The sequence below is a fragment of the Megalobrama amblycephala genome, linkage group LG21 (genome assembly GCF_018812025.1).
Source record: "Megalobrama amblycephala isolate DHTTF-2021 linkage group LG21, ASM1881202v1, whole genome shotgun sequence".
NCBI classification, from domain to species: domain Eukaryota; kingdom Metazoa; phylum Chordata; class Actinopteri; order Cypriniformes; family Xenocyprididae; genus Megalobrama; species Megalobrama amblycephala.
In genome coordinates this window covers 11039213-11059130 of record NC_063064.1, presented here as the reverse complement: position 1 = coordinate 11059130, position 19918 = coordinate 11039213, and the positions used below count along the sequence as shown (strand labels likewise).

The following is a 19918-nucleotide window of genomic DNA, read 5'->3' as shown; positions in this document are numbered from 1 at the left end:
AAGCATGCACATTTGGAGAAATATAGGATTCTCATATGTTTATGTCAATTTTCTATACAGAGGAGTTATTTTTTATTTAATATTCATTGTTATCTCTATGAGCGCTGGTGTTTGCAATTCATACTGCAGCCGGAGGGCGCTCTGTGCATTTTAGTCCACAAATTCACCTAAGAAGAAGAAGATATTCCATGAATGGTGTTTACCAATTCATACTACAGCCGGAGGGCGCTAAAGAAACAAAAACTCACTTAAAACTTATCAATAGAAGAAAACAAACAGGAATTTACTGAATGTCTTCCAGAGATCGCTAACCATGGCTTTTTCATCAGATAAACAATTTTCAAGGCAATAAATACACGATTGAGATGATGAATGCATGTGTTGTCTCTGAATTTGCCTGTGAATAGCGCTGGCTCCGTGGGTGTGGCGCATTAGTGGGTAATGAGCTGAATCACGGACTTCTGACATGGCTCTCTTTTCATACAGATTACTAAACACAAATGTTTGTTTTCGATTTACTTGCACGATTTAAAACCTGACATTTCAACGTTTTGTTAGACATAAGTATGAATTTTTGTGATTAGTATTCACTAAGTTACACTTCATTTTCTGAGAACTATCAGATTGGACTTCGTTCAGAGGGAGATGAGAGATAACGCATCATGTTAGTTTTCTTTATTTTACAAAAAGCACAACATTTTGTTTTTACTCTGAGTGTATACAAATAAAAGGAGATATTCTATAGTTTCAATTGATGTATTACTTATGTCTCTATGACAAAAAATGACAGAGTATTTTAAGTCTGTTTTGCTGCAATGTGAAAAAAACCCTGCAAAACGCGCCGGCGCGTTTTTAGACCTCAGAGTGTTAACACAACAAATTGAGATGATGACAGTCACATATTAATCTATTGAACTGGTGCTAATCATGACCAGATGGTGGAGCTAACTGAAATGGAAAAGGAGGGAATATATCCTCATTTGTTTGGCAAAAGTTTTCCCTTGAGTTCATCCCTGAGTTCACTCCAGCCCTAGAGCCCACGCCTGCCATGGACCAAGAGCCAGAACCAATTAATGCCAAAGGCCCTTTAGAGGAGGACATGTACATTCCTGAGCCAGAGACTACCGTCATGCTTGACCTGGAGCCAAAACCAGCCATTATGTTCGTCCCGGAGCAGGTGCTCATTGACTTGTCTGGTCAAGATTTAATTCCCAACCCTGAGCCCATCCCACAAGGCATTACTTGTCTTCCGGTAGTCTCTACCGGCCTCCTGGAGTCCTTGATTCCATCTGGTTCCTTTGCCCTTCCTCCTCTGCTGGTTTCCTGGCTCCCTTGTTTCTGTCCGACTGCCTGGCTCTCCCCTCTCCACTGGCTCCATCTTGTTCTCTGGTCCCACCCTCTCCTATGGCTCCACCTGGCTTACTTGCTCTGCCCCCTCCACTAGATCTGTCTGGGTCTCTGGCACCACCTGTTTCCTCTCATTTGACCCATCGGCTCCACCATGGCTCGTAGCTCCCTTGACTCTGCTGTCTCCGTTAATCTCTCAACTATGAACCCTGCCTTGGTCAGCCGTCACCTTGGTTGCACCACAGACTTTTGGGTCTCTGGATTCGCCTTCGCCCTCCACCCCTTCGGCTCATTGGGCTCCTCGTCTCTGACTCCTCCATCCTCAATATCAACAGCTCTGCCTCAGTCCCCCAACTCTCCAGTTCTACCTTGGTCCTCCGCGCTTGCAAAGTCACCCTCGTCCTTCATCCCTCCTTGGTCTTCGGCCCACCTGACTCTGCCTCAGGCTTCTGTTCCCCTGGCTCTGCCCTAGTCTGCATGGGCTCCACCGTGGACCTTCAGACATCTAGCATTGTCAGGATATATATGTCAGCCTTGGCCTTCGCCGCCAGCTTCTTAATGGTCTCTTTCTCCGCCGGTCCTTCTATGGACTCTTTTCACCTGGTAATCCTGGCCCTCCTTTTCATCCCAGTGTGAATTATACCTCGCCCTTCCACCACTTCATTGCCATTTCTGTTTACAAAATGGGAGGGCGCTGGGAGGGAGGTGGCAATGTAACATTCAAGCTTTGTTTCAGTTTCAGCTCCATGGATCTTTAGTTTGTATCTCCTAGTTTTCCTGAGTTTAGTCCCTGTTTCCTTGGTTCTCATGTGTTAGCTTGTTTTTATAGTTACGGATTATGTTGTCCACCTTTGTCTTAAGTTCCTTGTTATAATTCAAGAATATAAGTAAATAATTCAAATGATTGGTGTTATCAATAAGAAAAACTGGCTGACTATACAAAAAGTTGAGGGAAAATAGGGTCAAAGGATACAGTTTATAATATGAAGAAGCTGCACAGAATGTTAGCATTTACATCAAGAAATAATAATTTAAAAATAAATTCTGGTGTTAATTTTTTTAATGTTCATTTGAAAAAATAATAATTTGAAAATATAATTAATTTATTGATTTTAGTCTGATCAGTAATGTTTGTTTTGAGATCGTATTTGCACAGTTTTTGTCAAATTAAACCACTAATGTAGAAATAAAATACTCTCAGAACGGGTAGCTATTGCACACCCTGAACAATGCAATGCATTGGAGGGTCACTTGTACACCTGAGTCACAACTTGTTTGATGCTTGAGGATGAAACAGGTCACACAGAGTGAGAAAGCAAGTCAAGTAAAGTAGTAATGATGAATAAACTTCATCTGTCAAAGGGAAAATTACTCCATTCGACAGCCAGAGAGGGTAAGTACAGTCAAAACTTTTTTTTTCTTTTTTATTGTGGAATGCTCTCAGTTACATTTATTTAGCTGACAAATTGACCAGGGCCAAATTATTCTTTGCCTTCCTCTGAACGGGTGAGCTCAATCATTTAAATGACTATTCATAAAAATATCTTTGTGCTCCAAGCTGATATCCATAAGAAGAAAATGACCTTCATGCCTCAGACAATAATTCAGATAGGTTCTATGAACACAGATTAGGTCTGAGCGGATTACTCCAATTGAAGCACTCTTTGCATTCGTATCTGTTTAAATCATTGTATTGTGCACAGGGTTGCAAGAAAAATAGGAAGAACACAGCTAAAAGCAGTCTTAAACTTTTCTTTTATGAATGAGGAAGACATTCCTCACACTTGCACGACTGAAAGATTGTTTGCTTTTTGCCTCCACGTCTCATGGTAACTTTTTCTGCCTTCAAAATCCATTACAGACCTGACAAATTTGTTACGAACCCATGGAGAGTTTTTCATCTGCAAAAAAAGTTGAGGGGAGGTACATTATTTTTCCTTCCGACGGCTGAAGGAATATCATGAATAAATCAGGCACTCAAGACGACAGTTGTGAAGAGTCACGCGGAAGATTCATGCAAAGAGCTTAACTGTAACGTAACAAACAACCATTTACAGCTGCTCTATTGAAATAGTAGACACCACCTCATTTGTCCTGCCAGGCCTATCCCAACTACAACTGGTCTGAACAGAATGTTTCTCCCTGTTTGATTCCCCGGAGGAGAGCGGAGCGGGAAATGTGAGGTGACACGGTGTGAATTGAGTCAGGTTGTTTTGGTGACCTATTGTGGTGATAATGCACAACTCTAAAAATGATCTCTAACAGAGACGGACGCACTGAGCAGAACCTGACAGCATAAATACTGGACTGAACACACATCAGATGCCAAAATAAAGCCAAGAACAGTGAAAAGAATTGAATGTATTGTATAAATCACTGAAGTGCACTAAATATTAACGTCTGCTTGTGTTTTGCAAGTTACATTACAGTTTTTTTTCGATTGCTAAACGACAGTGAGCACAACTGGAGCTACATGTGCAAAACTCTAACTACAGTCTGCACTACCAACAGTCACCTGAGCTAAACAGTTAACACATGGCTCAAAACAGGCTCAGTGCAGCCAAACACTATGCACAACCCTCACTGACATAACACACACTGTCACTTAGAACACACTGAGAGTAAAAACACTAGCATCAAACACCAACACAGAAAATACAAACTTTTCATCTTTACAGTTTGAACAATTTCAGTGACTTCATACAAAGTAATATTTTCTTCAAAGAAAAGAGTGACATTCTTTCACATGATTTATTTAATTTTTTAGAACATAATTCTTTAAGGTAAATGAAAATGAGCAGTTTGCTTCAATAGTCTGTAGTAATTTACGGAATTACAGTAATGAGTTACATTATATCATATATATATATATATATATATATATATATATATATATATATATATATATATATGTGTGTGTGTGTGTGTGTGTGTGTGTGTGTGTGTGTGTGTGTGTGTGTGTGTGTTCACTAACAAGTCTAAAACAAGACACCTGCTTAGGCTTTCAGCTGAAATTGCACTCAGCAGCGTTTGAAAGGCACAAGGCTGAAATCTATTCTGTTTTGAATGTGTGGTTCACAGTTTTGACAGCAGTGTGTTAGCATTTGAACAAAGTGCTGTAAATCCACAGTGTTGTGCAGGTTGTGGTTAAAGTCATGGGATAAGTGTGTAGAGTTTTGAAAACTGTGTTCAAGCAATGAAAAACGAACTAGAGTTTGGTCCACATGAACTGCTGCTGTGCAGACTGTAGTTAGAGTTTTGCACACGTGACTCCAGTTGTGCCCACTGTCGTTTAGCAATCGAAAAAAAACTGTAATTCTAAATTAATTATAAACTTATTCTAATCAATCAAAATATTGCATATGATGGTGCATTTCTTAATTTGTTGTTTTTCATGCTGTAAAATAAAATAAAATAATTGTGAATAATAAATTTAATATGATTTATTTAAATATAAATTTAAATTCAATGCTTTATCGTACTGAGCATTTACAATAGTGCAAGCAACTATTCCGCCATATTGCACATTGCAGTTTCTCCCATCCATATGTAACAGGAGTGAACCGTCTTTCTATATCTATAGCCTCTGATTGTAATCAAGGTAAAGATGATTGCGGTGACGTACAAGAGTCATACAGTAAGCACACATGAGTCCAGTAAAGCACACATTAGTAATTCTGAATGGATTCATGTACATGTACTGTAGTAGGCATATGCAGTCATGTCCAGGCGGTTGGTTAAGGTTTTTTATTTTATTTATTTATTTTTTGGCATCTCCATGCATCACATTTTGTGCAGTATCACAACTTGACATGCCTAAAATGTAAACATGCTCTAAAAAGCTCTAAACAAGCTCTTTGCTGTTGCACTCTACACATACTGTACACTGTGAATTCTGAAAAGGTTTGTTCTGTAATGTCCTGTTTGTGTGTGTGTGTGTGTGTGTGTGTGTGTGTGTGTGTGTGTGTGTGTGTGTGTGTGTGTGTGTGTGTGTGTGTGTGTGTGTGTGTGTGTGTGCGCGTTGGTGTTTTTGGAAAGACACCTAAATTTACCTTAAAAAATAATTGCAGAAAATATTTTTAGTTTTGTGAAAATCATCCTTAAGTCTGTTAGTTTACTTCAACTAGCAAATGATGACAAAATAAACGCGTTAAACAAGATAAATTATGTATGCTTAATTTCACAATAAGTATGTGATTAATCGCAATTAAAAATTGTCTTTTTATCTTGATTTTGCACAATGCAATTAGCTAGTATTTAAAGACATTAATTGTTTTATAGAATGTTTTATATCCTAAATTTAATTAAATGTAATTTATTTTAAATTTAAAAAATGCGAAAAATGAAAAATGCCCTATTTAAAGGAAAGACTCTTCGTCCCTCTGTGCTTAAAACAGGAAAGTCTATCTCTCCCTTTCTTTTTTGAGGAACTAAGAAGAAGGTCACCATGTTCCACCTAGCCCATGTAGACGTCCATCCTTTTTGTTCCATGTGCTGACCGAGTTGAAACAGGTGCAGAAGAAATGAGGTATATTTCTGTACGCCTTTGTAAACCAAAGGTGTTCTGAGCTGTGCTTATCAATGGCCAATGAACAACCATTCTGAGGACAGATAACAAAGGATGTCCCACAAGAGTACAGATACCATGATGGAGCATTGGTTTCTCTCTGCCTTTGAAATTCAAAAGATCAAGTTTCAAAAGGAAGGGGTGAACAAAAGGGGGTGATATGTGTGGTAAAGGAAAGATGATGTGGTCTTTTTAGCAGTGTGTCAGCAGGTAGAAGGCAAGGGCAAGGATGGGTCATTGCTTCCTCACCACCAGCTGTATGTCTATTCCTTATCGTCGACACAACAAATAAAAAAAAAGGTACTAAATATAGATACACATATGATTCAGATCTGAGGAGTCATCGTCATGTCTGTTCTTTGGGATATAGTTACACAGGAAATGAATGTGATTGCTAAAACCGATCAGGTGTACACCTTTTGACCTCTGACCTTTAGGGCTGGACAGGAAGAGGAGTGTGTTTCATCAAAATAACAAGTGTGGACAAGGTGACCTGACTTTCATACAGCAAAGGCAAGACACGCACACACACATTTCCACTATTGTCCACCTCTGAGATTAAAAGGCCTGAATTAATGAGCTACCTGGTTGGAATGCAAGTATAATAGTGAGAGAGGAAATAAAAATGGCATACTGTACCATAGAATGGATTCAGAGTTTGGCTGTTTAGCATTAGCAATTATCCTCTGTTGCTAGATACTGTAACTATACCATTATGCTGCCAAAAAGTATCTTTCTCCATTGGTGGTTCTTCCAAATTAGCCAAGTACTCTTAGGAAATTAAAAAAAAAAAAAAATTGCAAGCAACATTCACTAGCATTCAAAAGGGTTAGTTCACCAAAAAATTTAATTTATGTCATTAATTACTCACCCTCACCCACACCTGTAAGACCTTCAATCATCTTCGGGAACACAAATTAAGATATTTTTGATGAAATCCATGAGGTATATGGATCGTCCATAGACAGCAATATAATCAACACTTTCAAGGTCCAGAAAGGTACTAAAGACATTGTTAAAACCGTTGACGTGAACTAACCCTTTAGGCCGTGTGTCCACCTAAGCGTTTTTAGCCAGCTGAAAACGCTAGGCGCTCTGCTTAAAACGCCTATCTGTGAGCGCTTGAGAGCGCAGCGCAGCGTTTTTTTTTCGTTGAGACGCTTTGTTGCTATGATACGGAATATCCGCGGCACTGTTACTTATAACTGATTTTGCAGGTAATTTGTTTCAGACTTAAAATGTTGACACAATGTGAAATTACTTTGCTATGTATTTTCGGAGACCAGCAATATTAATTTCTCATCCATTTTGTTCCGTTCTCTGTTTGTTGATGATGTTGTACAGCAAGAATGTTGTGATGGTTGGCCGGTGTAGTATTTGTCCCGCCCCTCCTCCACTCTGATTGGACGGCTGGCTAAAAAGTGACAGTGATGAGCGCTGCGTTTTACTCAAAGTTGAACATTCTTCAACTCGAGGTGACCAGTAAAAAACGCCCAGCTCTCAGCGCTTGAGCGTGAAAAAGACGCTCAGCGCCTCGTTACGCTCCTGGCGTTTAAAAAACGCGGCGCTCCCATTGAAAACAATTGAAAAAGTACGCTAGCAGCTGGAAAAAACGCTCTGGTGGACACACGGCCTTAATGTTTTGTTTTGTTTTTGTTTTGTTTTTTTCTCTACTTTGAATATTTTAAAATGTAATTTATCCCTTTAATGGCAAAGCAGCCTTAACTTCATATCTTCAGTTGTACATGATTCTTCAGAAATTATTCTAATATGCTGATTTGCTGCTCAAAAAACATTTTTTATTATTATCAATGTTGAAACTGTTGTGCTGCCTAATATTGAACCATTATTTTGTGAAATCTGTGATACGTTTTTTCAGGATTCTATGATGAATATAAAGTTCAAAAGAATAGCATTTCTAACATCATAAATGTCTTTACTGTCAGGTATTAAGTATTAATAAAGGTATTAATTTATTTAGGAAAAAAAAAATCTTACAGACCCCAAACCTTTGAACTGTAGTGTATATATATCTAGATACTACCAAGCAACTGCCACTGAGAAAACTCTCTGCACAAACAGACATTTGCATGCCTACACATGTTGGATTGACACACACACACACTGGAATACACACAAAGGTGTGATAAAAATGTAAGTACACACATACATAATACTGTGGCATTGCACAAACTTACATAACAGATTTCATCAGATTTACAGTAAATCATTTCCTGGTTTCTAGTTACTAGCTCTTTTCACAGTAGTAGCTCTATAATTTTGCAATGAAATGATGACTGTATATTGCAGTAATCTAAGCACAGGTTCCCAGCACAGACAAACAGACAGACAGAGATCCACAAAAGAGGGCGGTAACTTTTTAAATTACACATGCAGTCATTTCCCTTTAGCACTGGCATCCACGTGTTGCTCTCATAAATGCACTAAGCAACCATGAGTACACAAACCAACATCCAACATGAGGCTTGTGTTGACAAAACCCTTATGGAGCCATTAAGCAAATAAAAAGATATTAGCTTTTTACATTAAACCCAAGATGATAAGCTGAATCACTTAATGTTGTAAGTTAAACTGTGTGCGAACGCAGCTTACTCAAACACCATCCGCCTACAATGCTTCTTCAGCAAAGAGAAACTGAACTACATCTGCTCTCTTGATTCATGTACCATCTCACCTAATGAACAACACCTAAGAAGACCCAGGAGGCTACTTCACCAAAACCATTGGAAACGGTTCTCTGCGCGAGTCTAACAGACAACTCAGGAAGCCTGTTGCACCTGCTGAAGCACCCATTCAAATAGGGCAGTGAGAAAACCAACATTGCGCTCATTATGGAGAAAAAGAGGGGTGGCAATATAAACATTTACCTTGCAGGGCTGGTTTTGAATGGAATCCCTGTGTGTCCACCATCGCAGGTACACTCTCTATCCCTCGCTCGCTCTCTCTCTCTCCCCCTGTGAGGCGGCCGACAGGAGAATTGGTTATCTAATAGGTTCCCATGTAGCTTTGTCTCCCTCTCACAAGTGCAGCTCTAAGGAGGATTTCCTCTCATGTTGACAAATTAGCATAAGCTGCTTCCTGGCTCACCTGTACTCATCCAACCTGTTTGGCGCCTCCTCCGCCCCGCTGTGCCGCATACACCTGCTGAAACTAGACACACCGGCCCGAAAATGTACTTAGTTGCAAGTTAGAACAATTACTTAATGCAAAAAATGATTCAGTTACACCTCCTGGGACGCTACAATGCCCGAGCACTTTACTGTTCAGATTTTAGACTGTCTGTGAAGTAATTGCGACTTTTAAATGTCAATTTTAAGGCGAGAAGACAAGAAAAAAATATAAACCTAGAGCTTCTTTTCCCCTAAAGGGAATAGAAACCCCATTCTGACCTTATCTTTGCTTTGTAAGCAGATACGACAATCAAGCCAATGAGGAGTGGAACTCCCAGAGAATGGCCCGACGGCATGAATCATCGACGTTCTGCTTTGTTTAGTCCTCAAATTTACTTTCATAATGCTGATACAGCACAAATGATGACAAATGGCTCTGAAAGAACAATGACAATCAGATATTAGAAAATGTTTTTTGTTGCTTTGTTTGTTTTTGTCATCATAAAAAATGGATGTGATTTTATAAATGAATGATGGATAAGGGCAACAAATAATGTGATATAACCACAGATGCTTTGTTTAAAATAACTAGACTGCTTAATTAATGCAATTCACTTTCGCTTGCTGAAAAAGACAAACGAAACACACCATTATCAAGCCTGTAATTTGACATTACTGTTACCTAAAAGAAATACAAACAATAGAGGCCTAGATCAACTACACAACAAGCATTTCCTTAATTCTGAACACTTCGCAGCTAACAAAAACATGTTCTTAGAACGTTTTGTTAAAACTCACATTAAAGGGTTAGTCCACCCAAAAATAAAAAATAAAAATTATGTCATTAATTACTCACCCTCACGTCGTTCCAAACCTGTATGAATTTCTTTCTTCTGCTGAACACAAAAGAAGATATTTTGAAGAATATGGGTAACCAAACAGTTGATGCGCTCATTGACTTCCATAGTATGAAAAAAAAAAAAAAAAAAATTGAATGAGGTCCATCAACTGTTTGGTTACCAACATTCTTCAAAATATCTTCCTTTGTGTTCAGCAGAAGAAAGAAATCCATACAGGTTTAAAACAATTTGAAGGTAAGTAAATGATGACAATTTTCATTTTTGGATGAACTATACCTTTAAAGGATTAGTTCACTTTCAAATAAAATGTTCCTGATAATTTACTCACCTCCATGTCATCCAAGATGTCCATGTCCTTCTTTCTTCAGTTGAAAAGAAATTAAGGTTTTTGATGAAAATATTCCAGAATTATTCTTGTTATAGTGGACTTCAATGGCCTCCAAACGGTTGAAGGTCAAAATTACAGTTTCAGTGCAGCTTCAAAGGGCTTTAAACGATACCAGACAAGGAATAAGGGTCTTATCTAGCGAAACGATCATTTACATTTTCGAAAAAAATTGTAAATGTACATGCTTTATATAAACAAATGATCGCCTTCCAAGTGGTTCCGCCAAAACCGCACTTTCGTATTCTTCAAAAAGCTTACGCTGTATGTCCTACGCCTTCCCTATTCTACTTACGGAAAAAATGGAAGTGGCACTGCGTTCCGTCCGTAAGTAGAATAGAGGCCATTGAAGTCCACTATAAGGAGAATAATCCTGGAATATTTTCATCAAAAACCTTAATTTCTTTTCGACTGAAGAAAGAAAGACATGAACATCTTGGATGACATGGGGGTGAGTAAATTATCAGGAAAATTTTATTTGAAAGTGAACTAACCCTATAAGTTATAAAAACTTCTTTATTTTTTTCGTGGTCAGGCAAATGTTAAAGGAACATTCCATTTATCTTTTTTCAGTAAATTATGACAGAATTTTATTGTAGGGTGAAGTATCTGTGTAAGGCTTTGTATTTAAATAAATTTTCATGGTTGAGTAGTGCGTGCTCACAAAAGTGAGACAAAACTCTTCCGACCGTCTTCAGTGGGCAGCTACAATTATGAATTGCAAAGTTGTCTTTCTGGTCCGCACACAGCGTAGCTCATTAGAGAGAGAGAAAAATGAATAGGAGATGTTTCACCTCGAGAGTCTGAGTCTAAACTGCATTTTAAAAGGAATATGGAAATCTTTTGATCTGTAGAATGCAAATCTTTTCGCCACCCAAATAAACAGGCCAGGCGTGAAGGCTTTAACAAGAGGGTCCACAGAGCGGCTTCTGGGTCTAATGAGTGTGCGATGGCACCCGTTCCTCTCCTCAGCCCTTCTGAGGACTGCTCAGCCTCTGGAACATGCATTAGATTGATAGGTTACTCCGGTCCATGGTTTAATAAAGTGAAGAGGTTTCGGTTTACACAACTGCCCGTTATCAATATCTATCAGATTCCCTGGAAAAAAATGGCATCACTCATTGCACATACACCTCAAATATGCTCTCAAAGTGAATAACATAACTGAATTACCAAAGTAAAGATCTCAACATACATGCATACCCCTATTATGTTACACATTCACAGAGTGCTGGGTAAAAAAAGACCAGAAGGCCCAACATTCAGGCCAATTGTTGTGGCCCCATTGTTCAAATCCTGATGGGAATCTCAGAGGCCGGCTGAATAGGGATGCTACTGCAGTCTCCTGTTACTTCCCATGGTTTCTAAATGATGGGATCTTGGCTCATGTTCACCAGGTTCTTCTTAATGTTTAGATGCACTTGATAATAACATCACCAGGGCCTCCTCCTCGTCCTCAACCTCTAGGACTTTGTATAACTCATTGAAAATAAATCAATAGCAGCTTAGAGACTGGGACTCTTATTTCTGGCTGTGTCTGTAGGCCACTGAAAGAACACAAAAAGTGAATTCACCAAAGCCCAGTAATTATGATTAAGAGCTTACCACACAAAATAGACCACGGAAGAATGTTTTCTGCTGTCTCATCTTTGCAACAGAGGATACAAAGTGGACAGTAGAAAAGGGCATTTGTATTTATTAATTTTTCATAGCTTTTTATCTTGTCTTTTGTATGAACAAATCCTCATAAGTGAATACAAGAAAAATGTTCCATTGAATAAACTTCCAGTACAGCTGAGTTTAGAGCGGAAATTTGATTTTCATGCCATGTAATTAATAAATAAATTAATAAATAAATTTGAAAAGTTGAAAATTTTCAGAATGCTGTGACACACGAGACGCTGCGAAAGTTGTGTTCTAGCTCAGAGGTTAAAGACGTCAGTCTAGCGCACATTTACATTAAAAAAACAATGGAAAAGTAGCGCTGTCACGATCTGTGCGTTTAGTCTCATTTTCATGGACTTTCAGTTATTCATCAGTTACCTGTTTTCTGTGTTTCCTTTGTTCCTAGTTTCCCGCCAGTCATCAGTTGTCATGGACACTCATTCTATCATCACTCCTGTTCGTTATGTTGTCATTATCACTGTGTAATCAAGTTACTCTCTGTACTCCTTTCAGTTGTCCGGTATTTGTGTGTTTTGTGCTACATGCTGTCTCGTTGCTGTTTCTACCCACTGGATTATCTGGATTACTTTGTTTTACTTTATTTAAATAAAAGGACTTATATTTGATCTTCTCTGCCTCTCCTCTTCATCATCGGACTGACAACATTATAGTCCTTCACATCTATTGCGATCTCAAAATTCTGGTCAGTTGACAATACCTAGGATATCAAAATGAACCACAGGCTAGGGCTGGGTATCGTTCAAAAATTTTCGATACCGAGACGATACCGATACCTTGACTTCGATACCGATACCTGAACGATACCTTTTTCGATACCAATTTTATAAAATCTGTTTTAACAATATTACATTACCTCAAAAAAATCTTTGGTTTTATATTTTAACTTTGTTGACTTTTTTTCAGACTCAAAGACTCATCTCCTGAGCCACTGCAGGGAATAAAAAAGCACAAATAAACAAAATTTACCCAACACAATAAATCAGTGCAAATAGTTTTAATAAAGTTTAGTTTTCAATGTAAAAATTCAGTATGTGAGGCTCTTTTTAAATCACTCAGCAATTGTTGTTCTTCTAAAAAAAAAAAAAAAATTATTAACAAGATCAAAGCGGAAGAGTGACGCACGTTCGTTGCGTCTTACCGTGAAATGAGAGTTCTGTGTCTTTATTAAAATCAACACATTAATGATTCATCTCTCATCCACCCGCCATTAATTGGAATGTTATTTTTTATTACTTGGCCCGACCTGCCGATTATCTGCAGTATGGCAGTATCAGGAGGATGCTGATACCCCTTTTCCAGCAGAATTGTTCGCGTTCTGGAGCCAGAGCATGTGCTCGTGCAGGCGAGCTTGAGGCCGTCGCGTGTTTCCATAGACTTGAGGAACGAACGCTGTAAAGCTGCTGTGTGTTGTACCTGTCCAGAACTAGTCTAAAAAACATTGCGCGTTCCGCTGTTTCTGCAGGCAGCGCGACACTTCTGTTTTCTGTTCACAGTATCTGTAGTGAACCGGCTGCTCGCATAAACAGCCGTTTCTCACCCATCCATTCGGAGATAAACTGAAAACGAAACCGTTGATTCACTCGCCCTCTCGCACATAGGGTCTCTCTCGCGCACATAGTTATATATTTAGATATAAATATAAATAACAATGTAGCGCAACGTTACTTGCTCATCAACGAGACAGCGAAAGCATTTCTCCGCCCCCTCTCCCCGGCTCCATTCTGAGGTACCGAAATTTGGTACCGAATGACAAGACACTTTTCGATACTCGGTAGTATCAAGGCAATTCGATCGGTACCTAAAAAGTATCGAGTTCGGTACCCAGCCCTACCGCAGGTGGTAGATCATTTTCCTTTTTAGCTAAACTTTGGAACAGTCTTCCTAGCATTGTTCTGGAAGCAGACACACTCTGTCAGTTTAAATCTAGACTAAAAACGCATCTCTTTAACCTGGCATACACATAACACATTATCAATTTACGTTTTCACATCCGTTAAAGGATCGTTAGGCTGCATAAATTAGGTCAGACGGAACTGGGAACACTTCCTACAACACCACATAGAATGCATCTACGCTAATAATAGTCTCTCTTTTTATTCAGAGGTTTACCGTAGTCAGCTGGATCCGGGCCGTATCCGGGCCGTATCCAGATCAGATGGAGGACCTGTGCCTAGACACGACGACAACATAGCCCTGAAGTGTCAGCAGAAATTGTGTCAACTAGACCACCCCTGTGAAGGCCTCAAAGACACGACAGCCAGTGGCACAGATTCCCAACAACCCGTCCCATAACAATGTGATGAATATGATCTTCAACTAGATGGAACGGGATTAAATATTTTGACTGTTGCAATCCCAATCTCACTTATGACCTGTAACTCTGCCTGAATCATAATCATGCAATGTTCGCTGTTGGCAAGAGGAAAACTGGCCCCCCAATTGAGCCTGGTTTCTCCCAAGGTTTTTTCCTCCATTTTTGTCACCTGTTGGTCACCTGATGTCACTTGTTGGAGTTTGGGTTCCTTGCCACTGTCGCCTTTGGCTTGCTTAGTTGTGGACACTTTATATTTAACAATGTTTTTGATCTGCCTGTATTGACACCATTGTATGCAAACAGAAATGAGCTGGACGTTGACATCACCGTTTTCTCCAGTGCTGATATATAGATAAATTACCTAAATGAATAAATATTGATTTTTACAATGGAATGAATTAATACTGAATTTATTTAAGTTGGACAATGACACCATTTTCTTTAAGAGCTGCTGTGCAGCCAAAATTGTTTGCCAGTTATCATTGTAAAGCTGCTTTGACACAATCAAATGTCTTCTTAAGGGCAATTTATGCATTTTCTGTCGCCATTTGACATTTTTCCTATGACACGCTGAAATACACATTTATATGCAACGCGCTATGTTTCCGTGACTGTTCAAAGCACATGAATATGCATCTAGTAAGCATCTGTAATGCAGGGTTAATATCACAAATGCAGTGCTAACCATGCTCCAGAGCAGGGTTTCTTAACCCTGGGTAAAAGCGGTGCTAACCTTACTTCTAAATTAGAAAGTGTGAAACGTTCCTTTACCCAAGGTTAGAAAGTGGGAAACATTCCTTTACCCAGGGTTAAAAGTGGGTTTATAATGGCGTAAAAGAAAGCCCAAAACCCATTTAAAAACAGGCAAGAGACCAACCTTTTTTCCCCAGCAGTGAATTTATAAAAGCCTAAATTCCTGCTCATTTAGGTGGCAAATGAATATGTCAATAATTTGGTTTTACCTGCACTAGCACCTTGCATCAAATGTTTTTTTTTTTTCTTTTTCAAGTATTTACTTCAAGCTGCTGCCATTAGCATGTTTGTATCACAGTTAATGCTCTCAGCAGGAAGAGAGGGTGGGAAGCAGAACATCACCACCACAGTCACTTGTTACACTGATAATCTGCTGTGATGGGATCGCAGCACCAATCGATGTTTCAAGATGCTTACACTTATAGACAGGTGGACAAGTAGGCTAGCGAGATTAGCATCTGGCACAACACTCACTTCACACATGAAGAGCCAGCGACACAAGAAACTATCAATAAAGCAAGCCCGGATGTGATATATTATGAACAAAGCCAAAAAAAGGAAAAGAAAAGAAAAATACATTATAGAATTCCACCAAGAAAAAAATAACTTGCCGTACTTGGTCGAAATGTGTTGTTAGTTCATGTTAAGTAATGTTAATGTACCTAATACCTACTGTATTATGTTACAAAATGCATAGATTATGATTAATTACTGCTGTAAAAGATTGTGGTTGTTTATTGTTCTATAAACAAACAAATACAACTGTATGGTAAATTCAATTTTCATTTCATTCAAGCCTCTTCAAGGTGAGTAATTTGTAATTTCGCTATGTCTGTCCTGACTCTTTTCAGCACAGGCATTTTCTGAAAGCTTTCTGTGTTTAGTAGTGTTTTTTTTTTTTTGTGATTTGGTGATTATAAAAATAACACACTGCTTTGACTGACAAAAGTGGAAGACATCACATCAGCCTACTATACATTGCATAATACGCTGACAAACTGGTTCAACACTACTGATTACAGTCAATACTGCATAAAAAAATGATTTCATGGCAGACTCTAACGAAAACATCTCTAGAAACGTCTTTATGTTCCACTGTTCACTCTATATATATTCCAAACAAGAATCTGTTATGGCCACTAACTTGATTGCTGAGTTACATTTTTATATAAGCAGCTGCTTTCACACAGTAAACTATAAATTATGCTAAAATTGTAATTTTGATACACCAATATATGCTGTTCACATGCAACGATGTTCCATCTTCTCAGCACCAAAATATCGCCACTCTGTGATGTGATCATTCTAAATGGGTTATTCTAAACCCTGGATAAACGGAATCCTGGGCTATCTTGCTACAAAGCTTATAATTTACCCAGAGTTAACAATTAATCCTGGGTATTCATAAGATGTTGTTTAACACTGTATATTCCAAAACCCTGGGTTAACGTCCTTATTTGCATATTTGCCATGTCGGTGTCATTGATTGGACAAATTGATGTGGCCTGTTTACATAAAGGCTCTAGCATTGGGCGTCCACATTACACATTGCCGACTGTAATATATTTTCTAATTGTTCTTTTCAAAAAATAAAGATAAGAATGAAACGGTCTCTTCTTTACTCCAATTGATGCATTTTCTGTCGCCATTTGACATTTTTCCATGCGCTGAAATATACATTTATATACAATGCACTGTGTTTCTATGACTGTTCAAAGCACATGAATATGCATCTAGTAAGCATCTAGTCACTGCATATTTGGAACTGCAATGCAGGGTTAACATTGCGAAAGCGGAGCAGGGTTTCATAACCCTGAGCAAAAAGCAGTGCTAACCTTGCTTCTAAATTATAATGTGTGAAATGTTCCTTTACCCGGGGTTAAAAGCGGGGTTTAGAACAATGAAAAATGGGGTTAAGTGCAATGTGAAAAGCCTTATTGGTAGAAAGGTTAACATGATTTTAGTAAGTATAACATGTTCCTGGATCAACATTCCAAACAACGAGTCAGATTTGTGGGAAGTTTACAGTTTATGTCAACTTTAGGCTTACAACCAGGGTTAGGTACTTCTACATCAGTGTTATTCATCTATCATTTTCCTTTGATTTTAGGGGTAAGTTATGGGTAGGGATAGGTTTAGGGGTAGGGATAGGGTTAGGACTAAATTTTCAGACAGAAATGTTGTTCCAGGATCAACAAAATATGTGGATCCAGGAACATGTCTTTCTTGGCAAAATCACATTGACCTTGTCAGAACTGATTTATCAGTATTTCTCAAAAGGTCCTGTTCATACATGGTCTCTAAAAAGCTGGAAGCCAATAGAAATCTCTGATACTTCCATACAACGGATCCATTTAGCACCCTAGTGGCACTTGTTTTCTGATTTAAATTTCAAATGACAAATTTTACAGAAATAATGTTTGAAGAATAAATTTTTAGTGGAAAAATATTGATAATTCATACCTCGGCCTTCCACTACATGCCACCTAATACTGACTAGCATTTAGCAAATCATGGGATCACAGCTATGATGTAAACTAAAGCTTATTTGCCATTTAAAAGAAACTACGATCCATTGACATGTCCCACCCAAACTTCCTGTTTCAATTGCAAATATGTCAACCAAGGAATAAAAATAAAGAAATAAAAAAAATCTGCATTCGCCAAGTGCTTTATCAGCAGGCAAGTGTAGCCTCACTCTCTTTCACTACAGCCGATGCCTGCCATCTAAGCTCCTGCATTTGCATGACTGGGGTTACTGCACTTGACTCACCCCATTGATGAATATATCTATCATTCTAATTGAATTTCCATACTGTTTCCTGAGAATGAAACATAGAAGGAAATCCAGGGTTACCACTATACATTACTCTAAACATGCTAAAACTATAACCATGGCAACAAATTCCACCATCAAATAAGTAAAGATATCATTATCTATGTAGTGAATAACGGTCAAACTTCACAACTTTGCAAAAACCTTGAATATGGTTAACATATTGTTTAAAATATGATACAAAAACAAACAGCAATTCTGACCTCTTCAGTTATATTCCAAATGCAAAATGACAAAAACTATTTTTGTGGACTACAACAACCACTCTCCTCCCCACCTAGAACCCCCAGAGTAAACCCTGTTTCTATTTGAGTAACAGGACCTACTTTTGAACTATCAGGGGCCCTGTGTTTGACAGCACATTAAAAGGAGAATTTTTACAACTGAGCCCAACAGAACAACTAAAAGACTCAAAGTAACAAGAACGTGTGTTTGAAAGAAAATAAAAAAAGAAGTTGGAACCACCAACACACACACACACATATATATATATATATATATATATATATATATATATATATATATATATATATATATTTAAAACATATAAAATTCTAGAGAGGAATAAAGAGCTAGAGCATTCTTTTCTGAGGGAGCCTTCCATTTCAGAGATGGCTTGAAGATGAGAAGGATGGCATGAATTCAGAGCAGAATAGATTCACTTTGTAGTTCAGTGGTGACTGTAGAGGTAACTTAAAACAGCGGCCTGCCCTGTCACCTCGGTCCTTTCCCTTCCATCCTCGACTCACAGATCTTGCTTTCACGCTCCAATAGACTGTCTGCCCCCTTAAAACTAATATCAAAACCCTTTGAATTAATCGCTTCCCTCAGTCTTGGCTTTATAATGAGTCTCTGTGGGAATTATAAACTGAGCTGTATTAAGTCTCTGAAATGTTCTTCACATCCATTGTGTTCTTCAACAATCGACAGCATCACTCAAATAAAAAAAAAATCACCAAACTCATCAGTACTCTTCTAAATGTCAATAACAATGAAAAAAAAATATATATGCAGGATACCTGACATTCCATAACAGTGGGATAATACATTCTAAAGAATTGTTATATATGACCAAACATTTGAAGTATTACTTAGATTGATTAATTACATTTATTCATTTAGTCGACACTTTTATGCAAAGCGACTTACACATGATAACACTGCAACCAATCTATCATTGCACAAAACAGTATTTATAGTACACAAGTTTACGCTATTACCTAAACTTTGATAAGCATTGCTGTGTTACAATACAGAAGGAGACAGAGACACTGGAATGCAGTAGTAGTTTAATTTATTGGTAGTTTAGTTTATTGAACAACCTGGAGCATAAACGGAGTGCAGGTAAGTGATGGCAGATGTGACACCTGGCAGATAAGGATACTGGAGTGATACTTGTCTTTTCTCTTGCAGATAACGCAGGCAGATGACGGATTGGAGCTGAGAAGACACAGAGGAACTCACACGAGACGGGGAACAACGAAGGAGACTCCACTCTTCAAGGGCCAACTTGATGGCGAGAAGATCCCTGTTGCCGACGTCATAGTTGATCTCTACAGGGTTGAGTTTTCAGGAGAGGAAGGCGCATGGGTGGAGTCTAATTGGGTTCTCCTGCTGCTGTGACAAGACCGCTCCCACATCGGTGGTCGAGGCATCGACCTCCACGACGAAGGGCTTCTCTGGATCGGGATGAACCAGGAGGGGAGTGGTGGTAAAAGCTTCTTTAAGGTTTCGAAGGCTTGGGTAGCAGCTGGGTTCCAGGACAGATACTTGGGCTTACTGCGCAGAAGGTTGGTGAGTGGAGTGGAAATGATACTATAACCTTGAATGAATCGTCGATAGAAATTTGCGAATCCTAGAAATCTATGGACTTCTTTGATTGTCGTGGGAATGGGCTGGTCCTTGATAGCAGTCACCTTCCTCTCATCCATCCGGATGCCATTGCTATCGATGTAGTAACCAAGGAACTGCACTGAGGGCTGGTGGAAGGTACACTTCTCTGCCTTGAGATACAGGTGGAATTCCCTCAGGCATTTCAG

At 38.7% G+C, this 19918-nt stretch overlaps 1 protein-coding gene across 1 annotated transcript in view; it reads right to left on the bottom strand.

The window, feature by feature from the left end:
• The window catches only part of LOC125256188 (inactive N-acetylated-alpha-linked acidic dipeptidase-like protein 2), a 386031-nt gene that overhangs the window by 336050 nt on the left and 30063 nt on the right, over positions 1-19918 (bottom strand). Inside the window, 2 exon segments of the mRNA XM_048171943.1 lie at positions 8803-8889; positions 9023-9085. Of these exon segments, the coding sequence (XP_048027900.1) occupies positions 8803-8889; positions 9023-9032 (97 nt within the window). The 5' untranslated portion in view covers positions 9033-9085.